We start from the raw sequence: 12,312 nt of genomic DNA, 5'->3' as shown, positions 1-12,312 counted from the left end.
TCATGGTGCTGAGCTGGGACCGGCCCCTCCGGTTTGGACACCAAGGTTGCGGGGAGGCAGTTCCTTGTGGCTGTAGTACTCAACCACCTGCTTGGGCACCTCGGCCAACACACACTTGGCCAGTGCCGCAGGGGACGCCTAGGTTCAGAGACAGTATGGTTACCTCTGAGGGTCTTCTATATCCTCATTCCCCCCTTTCTGGGTCACAGTCCCAGGACTCAAATCTACTTAAGGGACATGTGACTTGGAAGTCAGTTGAGCTTCTACTAAAGATGCCGACTAAAATGTTACCACCAAGCCCCTAGAGTGTTCTAGCAACACCTGATGGTGCCCACACATGCCCAGGACATCTATGCTGGGACCCCCATCCATTCATTTCTCCCAGCACAACAGGAAGTGGCACAAATGAATTGGGGCCAGATATCAACCTTCATGGAAACTTGCAATGTGCATGTATTAGAGATCCATGTGATGTTCTTACTGTGGAGTGGGCGTGAGGAGTTGTGTGCCAGGTCCACGGAACCCCTACTACTCTCTCTGTGTCATAGATTTTTGGGGTCAAGCTCACTGCTCAGGCACTAATCAGGGTGGAGAAAAAGACTGACTAGGAAGCCATCTCCAGGGGCTGCTCTTTGGCTGGACACAACCAGGGTGGGGCCGTGTCCTGAGCAGGAAGTCATGTATGCATGGAGCAGCGGGTACCACCCCCAGGACCCAGCCCTCAATGCCACTTACATTCTTGAGCTCCCGGAAGGGCACAAACTGAACAATGTCGCGGAGTGCAGGCTCACCGCGTGGGGAGCGCAGAACTCCGTCATCCCCGTCTAGGATCTGCATATCAGTGAAGTCTGCATTGCCCACTCCAACAATGATGACGGACATGGGCAGGTGGGAGGCACGTACAATGGCCTCTCGCGTGTCTGACATGTCGGTTACCACACCGTCCGTGAGGATCAGCAGTATGTAGTATTGCTGAAGGCAAAGGGGAGAAGCGGGGGTGCTGGTCTCTGGGTCTTCTCCGAGCCACACAGCCAGTTCCAGCCCCCACTAAGAGGAGCCCCCTCAGTGCCTAGGGTTTTCTAAGGCTATTTCTGCTGAAGCACACAGAGTATTCAACACGATCCTAAAGATCTGATTGGCCCTACGCAGAGTGAAGTTCAGCACTCCAGCCATCATTGCCGAATGGCTAGTGACTCCAGGAGGGGCACTGCAGAATCCACTTTACAGACAAGGCCACCAAAACAGGGCCTGAGCCCAGTCTCACACCACAGAAGAATAGAAAGGGAGCCAACGCCCTGACATCAGCATGCCCAGTCCATGCTTCAAGAAGGAGAAGAGTGGGGCTTGTTTCAAATAGAAGTCTATCCTTCTTGTCAAGAATACAAAACCCAGCCAGGTGTAATGATGCATGCATGCCTTTAATCCCAGCACTAGGGAAGCAGGGCAGGCATCTCTGATACATATAGAGACCTTGTCTTAAAAAAGCAAACAACAGCCAGGGCTATCCAGAGAAACCCTGTCTCAAAATGCCAACCAACCAACCAACAAACAAACAAACACCACCATCATTTTCTTAAAAACTTGGACGACAGAACTGGAGAGATGACTTCGTGGTTAAGAGCACTGACTACTCATACAGAGAACCTGGGTTTGATACTCAGCACCCACACAGGGGCTCACAACCATCTATAACTCCAGTTCCAGCGGATCCTACATCCTCCTTCTAACCTCTATGGGCACAAGGTGCACAGACATACATGCAGACAAAACATTCATACATTTACAAAAACATTACAAAAATGTTTAAAAACCTAGACAACTGGGATTCGAGAGATGGTTCATCAGTTAAGAGCACACACAGGCTGCTCTTCCAGAGGACATGGGCTCATTCTCAGCACTTGCATAGAGGTTCACAACCATCTGTAACTCCAGTTTCAGAGGATCTGATGCCCTCTGACCTCTGTGCACCACTTGGTGCAAAGACTTGCATTTGGGCAATACTCATAAAGTTTTAAAAAGCAGAAGCTATAAAAGAAAAAACTATATGAGGCAGGTGGATCTCTGAGTTCGAGGCCAGCCTGATTTACAAAGTGAGTCCCCGGACAACCAGAGCTACACAGAGGGAAAGAAACAAACAAACAATGTGTGGTGTTGGCTCACACTTGTAATTCTAGCGCTCAAGAAGCTGAGGCAGGAAACCTGCTGCAAGTTCAAGGCTAGCCTAGGCTACATAATGAGTTCCAGACCAGCCTGGGTTATAGAGTGAGGGCCTGTCTCAAAAAACAAAATAAGCCGGGTGGTGGTGGCGCACGCCTTTAATCCCAGCACTCGGGAGGCAGAGGCAGGCGGATCTCTGAGTTCGAGGCCAGCCTGGTCTACAAGAGCTAGTTCCAGGACAGGCTCTAGAAACTACAGGGAAACCCTGTCTCGAAAAAAAAAAAACAAAACAAACAAAAAAAAACAAAATAAATAAAGAAAACAAGCACCACTAAAAAACAAAACAAAACTTTCTTAGGCCGGCAATGAAGTTTCTGCCTACTGTGCAAAGACTGGGCTCGACGCTCTAACACCTAATAGAAATGAACTTCCTGGACGCTCATACTGTGGTCGTAAGAGGGCTATCTCAGTCATACAAGAAAGTGTTCTCATATGCTGATATCTGAGGATCAGAGTTACAATCTGCTCCAAAAGAATTCACCAAAAATTAGCCAGCACTGTGGCACACACTTGAATCTCAGCACTCAGGAGGCAGAGGCAAAGGGACTGCTGCAAGTCTGAAGCCAGCCTGGTCTCCATAGAAAGTTTCGGGCTAGCCAGAGCTACATAGCAAGATTTGTCTCAAAGAAACAAACAAACAGAAACTAAATCTGACTGTAATTGCAGCTCTTGGGTAGTTGGGGTGGCAGAACTGCAAGTTTAAGGCCAGCCTGGACTAAATAACAAGACTTTGTCTCAAATATATATGTGCACGCATGCACACACATACACATACTACATGTATGTGTGAGTAGAACTGAGATTTTTTAAAAGCACCTTTCAGTATCTAACAGAGGACAGTTAGCGTAAATGAAAGCACTTAAGCAAGCAGACACAGAATTTCCCTGTGACGTTCAGAAAAGAAATGTTGAAATCAGGGTATTTGCAGAATGTGTGAATGTCCTCAAAAATCTTAGCTCAGTGCTTCTCAATCTCCCTAATGCCTCGATCCTTTATTACAATTCTTCATGTTGTGGTGACCTCCAGCCATACATTCTTGTTGCTATTTCATAAATGTCATTTTGCTTCTGCTAAGATCATAATATAAGCCAGGCGGCAGCAATGCATGCCTTTAATGCCAGCACTTGGGAGGCAGAGGCAGGTGGATTTCTATTAGTTCGAGGCCAGCCTGGTCTCTACAAGAGCTAGTTCCAGGGCAGGCTCCAAAACTACAGAGAAACCCTGTCTCGAAAAACAAACAAACAAACAAAAAAAGAATCATAATGTAAATGTCTTGTTTTCTGACAGTCTTAGGCAACCCCTGGGACAAAGTCATTCCACCCCAATGAGGTTGTGACCCACAGGTTGAGAATCACTATCTTAATTGGCTGGTTAAAATGGTTACAATCACACGTTTTTAGTTGTGTGTAATTTATCACAACAAAATAGTTAAACCAAATTTTTAGCAAAGTGAATCAGAGCACCTGCGACACAAAGTGGCCCTGGGAAAGGGTGCAAGAGAGTCCTTTGTGCTATTGCGACTTCTCGCCAAGTCTGAAATTAACTCAAGAATGAGAAGAATTAACTCAGGGAAGACAAACGGGGCATTTGTTGAGCAGGAGATGATTCCACAGGAGTCATTTTGTGATTTCCTATGTTTTAAAATTAAAAACTTAGATCACCACAACAAGGGATGCACATGTGTGTTGAGGCCAGGGACAGCTCTGGCTTGCCCCTCCCCTCCAGGTGGATTCTGGGGATGAAGGCCAGCCAGGTCAGCAGACTTGCAGGGCAAGCACCTTGCCAGCCTCACCTCGTAATTTCCTTACATTTGGAAAACATGATGAGACCCCAGCTCTCTTGTTGTTTTGTTTTGGCTTGGTTTGGTTTTTACAGACAGGTTTTCTCTGCATACCCTTGGCTGTCCTGCAACTCACTCTGTAGACCAGGCTGGCCTCGAACTCATCCCTCCCCCTTTGCCTTCCCAGTGCTGGCATTAAAGGTACGTGACTTCAACTTTTAAAAGAAGTTGTTTCCAAGGGAAGCAAAAAGCATAAAAGTTATTGTAAAAGAAGGGGAACCCTGATCAGAAGACATACTGACCAGGGTCCCCACATCCACTCTGGACAGTTCCTGAATAGAACCCTGGATGATTCCTGGACCTGGAGTGGAGAGGGCGCCCCTGCCTGGGGTGTGCAACAGTCTCCACCCAAAGATTAGGTGTGGCCTCCACACCCTCCCCCAGCTCAGAATGCAGTCAGGCAGCAGGACGGCTCATAACTAGAGTGTGGGGCTTCCAGGTGGAGTCTGAAGGGTCATGATGGAGTCTGTGGAGGTCAAGATGAAGGGAACAAGCAAAACTGAGCAAGATCCCAAGTCAGATCATACCTGGGGAAGGTAAGGAGCAGACGAGAATGTGGCCCTAGAAGGGGCTGCCTTCTTTGCCCTGCCACACACGTGATATACACAGGGCCCACTCTGCAGACATGGGCAATGTGGATATTTAAGGAGGAGGTAACATCAGGCTACAGTCTCTCAAATGGTTCAGGACACTTAGAACATACACACACAGAAGGGATGGAGGCAGGAGCGGCTGGGAAGGGGGAGAGGATAAAAGGGACCAGGCAAGGGCAGGGAGAATGGAAGGAAGAGAGGGACAAACTGGTAAACACTAGGAGCCCGTGGAGGACCAGAAGTCGTGCGCTAGTCTGCTCGCTTGTAAACAGGACTTTCTTTTTCAAAATGAAAAATTAAAAGAAAGCAGCAAGCCAGCTGAGTCTCGGGGCCACACAGAGGGCTAGAAAGAGCGGAATGTGATGCTAAGCAAAATGCGACAAACACACACAGAGAGTGCCTAAAAGAAAATAGGCCCGTGGTCCGGTGCAAAGGGACAGGAGGCAGGGGAAACTGAGGTAAACCAGTGTCGGTGCCAGACAGTTGAGGGCTGACTTTGAAGTGATTAATTCAGTCCTCTGTACAAAATAAAAACTGACTGCCTGGGCTTTGAGAGAGATGCAGCTGAGGAGCTGAGCTCTTCCCTCATCCTGCCCCATACTGCCTGGCTGGCTTTGCACTGGACTATGTCCAGAGAACCGCTTCCCTGGCTCTTAGCCACTACTACACACACAGCTAGTGGGTTCCACAGCTGGATGCAAGCAGCCCCTGTCCCCAGTCACCTACAGAGGCCTCCCCTGTGCGCTCTTCAGCTGCTGCCATGCGGGCCACCTTGGAGATGATGGGTGCCACGTTGGTGGGGCCGTAGAGCTGGACCTTAGGCAGACAGTTCTGGTAGGCCTCGACCACGCCCTGGATTCCTGCGGGGGAGAGAGGAGTGAGCCTGGCCCAAGGTACCTCTCCGCCAAAGCTGCCACCAGCTCCTACCTTCACATTCATCGTCCTCGGGGTTGAAATTGATGGCAAAGTCATGGGACACCTGGGTGGGGACAAAAGTCAGCCAGGACCTTCCCAGAATCCACTTGACTCCCACTTACTGGGAGAAGTTGATTTGTAGCTCTTGGTGCCCAGGTGAGGAGATCTCCATGAAGAGAGGAAGCCAAGAAGGAGACAGACAGACTAATGTTGGGCAATTACTTTAGCACCTGGACCCAACAGTAATGACATAGTTGAAGGTACTTTAACCAATAAATCCCCTCTCCTACCATCTTTTTTTATGTAAACAGTTGAACTGTCACTGGGTCTTTCTGATAGGAGCATGGATCATGCCTATAGCTCTGTCAGTCATCTCGCTGGTCCACAGGCCAGAGTCTCCTCTTTCTCCATCCCCATCCCAAAAGGGGATGGTGGCAACCAGGGTTCTTGTACCCAGAACACCCCTGCCTGGGGAGGTGAAGGCACTAGAAGACCTAAGCAGATGCTTAGGAGTAGGGGTAGGACCCCAGCCTAGGGCCCTCTTACCTCATACTTGGGAGGGATCCGAGCTCCAAATCCCAAAGCAGAAAATCTTTTGTCACTGGGAAAGAAGATGAAGCTGGTAACTCCAGGAACCTGGCCCCCACAGGGGAGTCAAAGTCGACACTGGACAGAGACTAGGAGGCCTGGGCCTTGCTGGGCCAGGAATAGGGAACATAGGCATGCCATATAGGGGATACTGAGGCACTGAGCTCAAAGACCATCATGAGCACAGGCAGGAAAATGCAGAGTTGACAGTAGAAGGCTGGGACCTGACCTGGGGTTCTTCCCTCCAGGCCTGAAGAGCCCGCTTAGGAGTCTTCCTGGCCTGAGATGGTGAAGGTCATGGACTCTGCTCTCTCCCACAGAGAGGGAGGGCTCCATGGACAGGGAGCTCAGGGTGGGGATCTGGGTCATGGTAAGGATCTCAGAGCCCAGGCCGCTTGGGTTGGCACTTAGCCTCTGCCTAGCCAGTCACCCCAACTTCCGTGAGTGTGTTTTCTGCTCTATAAAACCGTCTCCAATCAATCTCCAGGTTTGTGTTACAGTGAAGGGATGTGTGGCCATGTTAGAGACTAACACATCATCCCCCCATTCCCTGAAGATACCCCCTGCCAGGGTCGGTTGAGATGGCTCTCTGGTAGGTATACTGTCTTCTTCCACTGGTGTACTGAAAAGATGTTCCCACTCTTGCTCGAGCTGACCTCTCTTGCACATCATGTGTTAATTACAGATGGTGCCACTTCAGAAAAGCCCGTAAGCCCAACCTGGCCCGGAGAGGTAGGTGGGGTCCCACCTGTCGTAATCCTGGCAGACCTCGCCCACTGCCACCAGGGCTCTCAGGTACTCATTGGGCTGGTAAGGGTTGATGTGGTGGAGGGAGCAGCTGTTCCTTGGGTCACCGTTGGAGGCTGTGAAGTCGATGGCTACCTGCAAGGGCCAGGATGATGAACATCATTGGGCACCTGCACTCCCTCCTCCCCTGGACAGGCAAAGGGGACCCCGGAGCAGCTTGACGTCAAGAACCTAGCGCCTCAGTTTCCCCAGATCTTTGCAAGGTTGACTGTTCACTGGAATTACTCAGTTTCCCCAGGAGATGAGGAGGGCTACCCAGACCCTGAAAACCCTAAGTCTCACTCTTGGAATCCCAGGATGGCATTGACCCTCTCCTCTGGGAGAATCTCTGAGCTAAACTCCCCTCAGAAGGACATGGAAACACTCCCTTCTCAACTGCTATGGTCCTGTCTTGGCCTAGTCCCCTCTGGCCTTCTACGTGGCCATCCTCAAGGCCACCTTGGGTGCGGCTCTGTTCAGCAGCCCAGCGGAGCTGTGTATAAACACAGCAGAGTCTGTGATGGGCTCCCCTAGACCTTCTGTCCAGCCTGCTATTGTCTGTAGCCCACTCAAGGCTAAGCCAGCCAAACTCTGCAGTCCTTGTTAGCCAAGTGCTCACTCCTGTTTTCCTCTTCCAGGTTTTTTGTTTATCTACCTATAATTTTGTAGCAGGTGAGCCCTGGATGCTGCCGTGGGAGGGTGGCCCTGGGCTGGTCCTGCACTCCTGCCTCCTATTCCTGATCATTATAAACGGGAAGACATAGGGAAATGAAGACACAAACTGTATTTTCCCTCTCTGTACATGGGCTGGCATTCAGGGGCTGGGCAGTGGTCCTACCCCAGTGACTGGGTGCAGCATGGAAGACAAGACCCATAGACTCACCGTGCAGTGGATCTGGCAGCCACCCATGATGTAATCCAGGAAGGAGTGGACCCTGTGGAGCTTCCAGGCAATGCCATTGGCAAAACCACCCATGATTCATCACCCCACCCGACTCCCAGAAGAGCAGGCCTGTGTCATTGGGGGAGGGAGGCTACTTGGCATCTCTCCCCTAGCCACTATGGTCTGTGGGAGCATCTTCCTCCTCCCTCAACCTCCCTGAGCATTTCAGGACCTCAGAACTTTACCTTTAAAAACTACCTGACAACATGGAGAAGCTAATCCCACCAACCCATTTCCGTAGGGACTTAGGGTAGGACCAAGACTCACCTTCAGATCTGCCAGGACCACCACCCCAGAATTCTTGTAATTGCGCTTCTTCTGTTTGTACTTGGCATTCACACAGTCCCACTGGGCCTGGGACAGGGACAGGGACAGGCAGAAACTCCACCCAGAGCATCAGTATCCGGGCCCCTCCTACAGAGGGGCCAGGAGACCCTGGAAGTCCCAGCGTTGCTGCTGGAGACCTGACACTCCACAAGACCATATCCAACAGTGCGCACAAGACCCCTGACCATGGGAGTCAGGAATGGCCTCTGTGGGGACACACCCATCCCACAGGGGAGCAGTCAGGCACATAGCGGAATAGAGAGGAGCCATGCAGACGAGGCTACGAGTGAGACAGGGGCCCAGCCCAGCTTAGACCCTGCACACACTGCAGCCTTGGCACTGTGGTCTGCCATATTCTGAGCCTGTAGATCTTCCTGAGGGACCCCAGGGCCCAAAAAGGAGCGCCAGACAACTCTCCCACCACACCCACCCAGCTACAGAGGGCTAAGCAGGGCCCAGGAAGGGTGCCCCTCCCACCTTGACACACAAATGGACATGGTTGCTCACACGGTCACTTGCTTGCAGGCCCCTGTTCTGGTCCCGTGGTGGGTGTCACTGCTCTCTGTCACCTTCATGTCTTCTCTGGGGTGGGGTAGAATAACTAGCCTCCCAGAGACCCACTAGAACGAGTCAGAACCTGTGGCCTGAGACAGGCCAGCAACTCACCTGCTCCTCCTCAAAGGCCTTCTGCATCTCTGCGAAGGTGGTGGTGAAGTCGCCGATGAAGTCGTGCTTTCCTCGGGAGTCATAGTCCCAGACCAGGCACTGGGGAGCCCAGGCCTCTCAGTGGACTGTTCCTCAGAGGACCTGCGGCCCTTCCAGCCCTGGCCAGGCTGTCATTTGTCACTTCCCTCCTCGGTCTCCCCTTTTCCTATAAGTCCTAACTCTCCCAGGCCTCCGTGGCTCTGGAGAAACTGGACACCTCCCCACGAGCTGTGACCCCTACCCCTGCCCGCTCTAACCCTGACCCCACTTCCGGTCCTGTCCGCTACTGCATCCCCACCTTCAGAGGCCGCGTCTCCTCGCAGCTGCAGAGTGAATTCAGGGACACCTTGAAGGGCTCCCACACTGGGTTAAGGTTATTCTTCACTACCTGTGGACCAGAAAAGACTGACTTGGGTGGGAACCCCAAGGGAGTTAGGGCCCAGGGAACCCTGGGGTCCTTTAGCCAGGGTACCGGGTTTCAGCGTCCTGACCTAAAACAGCTGCGAAGGGGCGCTTGACTGGCAGCATGTACCCGGCCCCATGGAAACTATGGGTATCGCTAGGTTCAATTCGGGCTCCAAACAGGACTGGGTGTAGCCCAGACCTTCCCGCTCTCCACTCCCTCCACCCCTGACCCTAATGGCTTCTGCCTCACTCCCGCCACTCAGCTGTTTTCTCCTTAAATAGATTCTCTTCACTCAAATTAATTTGTCTCAAAAGGAAACTCTCTCCCCGCTCTAACTAAAATCCTGTTTCCCGGCAGGAGGAAGCAGGTATGCCTAAAAATAGGACCGGGGACAACAAAGCTGCCACGCTAAATTTGGGCGGACAGAGAGCCAAGTCCACCCAGCTGTTCCATCCATGGAAAGAGAGTAAGATGTAAAGACGCCACGGTCACATGGTCACCCCTTTCCCCCCTCTGAGAGGACGCTGGGCCCTTTGCAGGTCACTTCAACTGACCCCTGAAGCCCCTCTGTCATCGGGCAGTGGGTGCCTCACCTCCGTCCTGTACACCAGCTGCTCGCTCCCGTCGTCATTGACCCGATACAACTCTAGGAAGGGGTCCGACTTGCTGAAGAGGTCCTGGAGCAGAGGATGGGCTGGCGAGGGGGCTAGCCGGCTTTGAGGCTTGAGGATGGCCCCGTCCCTTATGCCTGGGTGCTGGCTTCATCCTTTGCAGCTCATTGTTTGTTTCATCCCCCCTCACCCCCAGACTCAATTTCCCCAGGCATAAAAGAAGTTGCTACTGCTCCCCGAAAGCCCACAGAGATAAGAACTCACCATCTGGAGCCTTCCCTGACTTCTGATGCACCCACCGTGGCCCCAGGTGTGTGTGCACAGCCCCCACCCTGCTCTCCTTCAGTCTTGCTGCCTGGTGTCTAAACACTTGTTTTCACCCTACCCACCCTTGCTGGTCCCGGTTTAAATATCTCAGAAGGGATGGGTACCTATTCAGGGTCAGTTCCCACCCCAGGAGAAGAACCTATGAAGCAGGCTCAGTCCCAGTTCACGACAGTGACCCTCCCTGTCCTCCCTGGGTCTCTCTCCCCATCATTAAACATGCGCCCTGCCAGAGGTAGCTCGGTGGTCATGGTGGTCACGTGCCATGCTGCAAGGCAGAGTGAGGCTTTCTGCCCATCCGGCAGAGCGCATGTGTTTGTGGCTGGGAGGGTGAGGGTGATGTCAGTGACGGTTGTAAAAACGCAACAGTTAGCAATGAACACGGTGACAGCAGCATGCCAGCAGCTCCACCCACAGCCATCAGTCACATCACTTGTTTCTGAAGCGTAGAGCCCCGTGCTGAGCAGGAACTAGGTTTTCACCATGAGCCAGTCTGCAGGGGGCTCGGAGCCCAACATGCAGTGGATCCTAGCCTTACCTTGTCATCCAGTTTCCTGGCCTGGAAGGAGAGCTCCACATAGCCATTGTTCCCAGAGATGTCCTCGGCTATCACCTGAGTGTGTCACATGGGATCCGTGGGCTCCAGGTCATGGGTCTCATCCTCTTCCCTCAGCTGCCACTCGCCCTAGGGGGCTCTGGTCCCTCCTAGCAGCTCCATAGCTACAGACCATTCCAGGCCTGGCTACTCACCTCCTCCCAAGACACCCCTCCCCTAAGCCTTGTGGGAAGGGAAGAACTCAGCTCTGGGTCTCACCGTGATAGTGGATTTGCCAGCATTTCTGCCGAATCTCAACAGCAATGGGCGCGTCATTTTCTTCTGGGCCACAATCTGGAAACCAAGAAAGTCGGCAGGGAGAAAGGAGGAAGAGGATCCTCAACCCCCGTAGGATCTTACTTCTGCATTCACTGGATTCCCACCATCCCCTGGGTTCCAGCAGCCTTCCTGCTGATGCCAGAAAGTTCTACTTGGCATCTGTGTGCCATCTCTCATTTCTACCACTTCTGGGCCAACCTATCACCTGCCTGTGGGGTACACACATCACACAGTTAGCATCTGCAGGGCACCAGAGCAGATTCTTTAGGACATCCACCCTCAGTCAGGACCTCACTATACAGCTGGCCTGATTCTCTTCTTTGGTCTGGGAATGAGAACCCTTGTAAGTGGCTGGTTGAATAGCTCTGAGCCCCACCCTGGATCCCGACGGTCCCAAACAAGTCAGAGTGGCTCTGGGGTGGCAGAAGGAGCACACTTGACTTTTCTGCACATGTGCCTGCTTAGAGGGGGTCATTCAGATGTGAGCCCCAATGCTCAGTTCCTAGAGAAGAATTCATGTCTCAGCTTGGCCTCCCCTCCTCTCCTGTCCCACTGACTAGATAGCTCACCCTGGAGCATGTACCCCTAACTGAATGATGCCTTCACACAGCATATCACCTGTCCAGCAGGGAAAAGAGCCTGAGAGGCAAGACTGAGGAAACCTTCTTGGGCAGCAGGCCCTGGTCTGAATACAGCCCTTCATGTCTCCCTAGAGAAATCAGTTTCTCTGTGTGTGAAGGCCAGGATGGTTCTGTTTACAGGGTAGCTACCACCTTGACCCCCAGCAGAGCTGCCTGCCTCACATTTGCTAGTGGTTGGTGGAGACCAAGGGGTGATGGTAAAAAGAGCTAGAGTCGGGGCTGGAGAGATGACTCAGAGGTTAAGAGCACTGGCTGCTCTTCCAGAGGTCCTGAGTTCAATTCCCAGCAACCACATGGTGGCTCACAACCATCTGTAATGAGATCTGGTGTCTTCTTCTGGAGTGCAGTATATCCAGCATCCAGAACACTGTATACATAATAAATAAGTCTTAAAAAGAAAAAAAGAGCTAGAGTCTGTGGTACCTGACAAGTAGCCAAGCTGACTTCAGTGCACAAAGATGAGTTCAAGTGCAGAATCTGTATGTATCTATCCACATGTGGCCATGCATATCTATCTATGCTCCTGTCACTCAGTCCTGCCT

At 52.0% G+C, this 12,312-nt stretch overlaps 1 protein-coding gene across 2 annotated transcripts in view; it reads right to left on the bottom strand.

Moving 5' to 3' along the window:
* Cpne7 (copine 7) overlaps positions 1-12,312 on the bottom strand; it is a 17,445-nt gene continuing 5,133 nt past the window's right edge. The window contains exons 3-16 of one of the 2 annotated variants that reach the window (XM_038313271.1): positions 11,070-11,144; positions 10,794-10,868; positions 9,914-9,997; positions 9,213-9,302; positions 8,876-8,974; positions 8,725-8,727; positions 8,150-8,236; positions 7,823-7,882; positions 6,902-7,035; positions 6,112-6,166; positions 5,578-5,629; positions 5,377-5,510; positions 736-972; positions 1-138 (exon numbers count right to left, since the gene is read on the bottom strand). In XM_038313271.1, the coding sequence (XP_038169199.1) occupies positions 1-138; positions 736-972; positions 5,377-5,510; positions 5,578-5,629; positions 6,112-6,166; positions 6,902-7,035; positions 7,823-7,882; positions 8,150-8,236; positions 8,725-8,727; positions 8,876-8,974; positions 9,213-9,302; positions 9,914-9,997; positions 10,794-10,868; positions 11,070-11,144 (1,323 nt within the window). The remainder of the gene's footprint in view (positions 139-735; positions 973-5,376; positions 5,511-5,577; positions 5,630-6,111; positions 6,167-6,901; positions 7,036-7,822; positions 7,883-8,149; positions 8,237-8,724; positions 8,728-8,875; positions 8,975-9,212; positions 9,303-9,913; positions 9,998-10,793; positions 10,869-11,069; positions 11,145-12,312) is intronic. The other variant, XM_038313270.1, reaches the window with a different exon arrangement.

The sequence above is a fragment of the Arvicola amphibius genome, chromosome 15, assembly GCF_903992535.2.
Source record: "Arvicola amphibius chromosome 15, mArvAmp1.2, whole genome shotgun sequence".
In the NCBI taxonomy this organism is placed as follows: domain Eukaryota; kingdom Metazoa; phylum Chordata; class Mammalia; order Rodentia; family Cricetidae; genus Arvicola; species Arvicola amphibius.
This window is presented reverse-complemented; position numbering and strand designations above follow the sequence as displayed.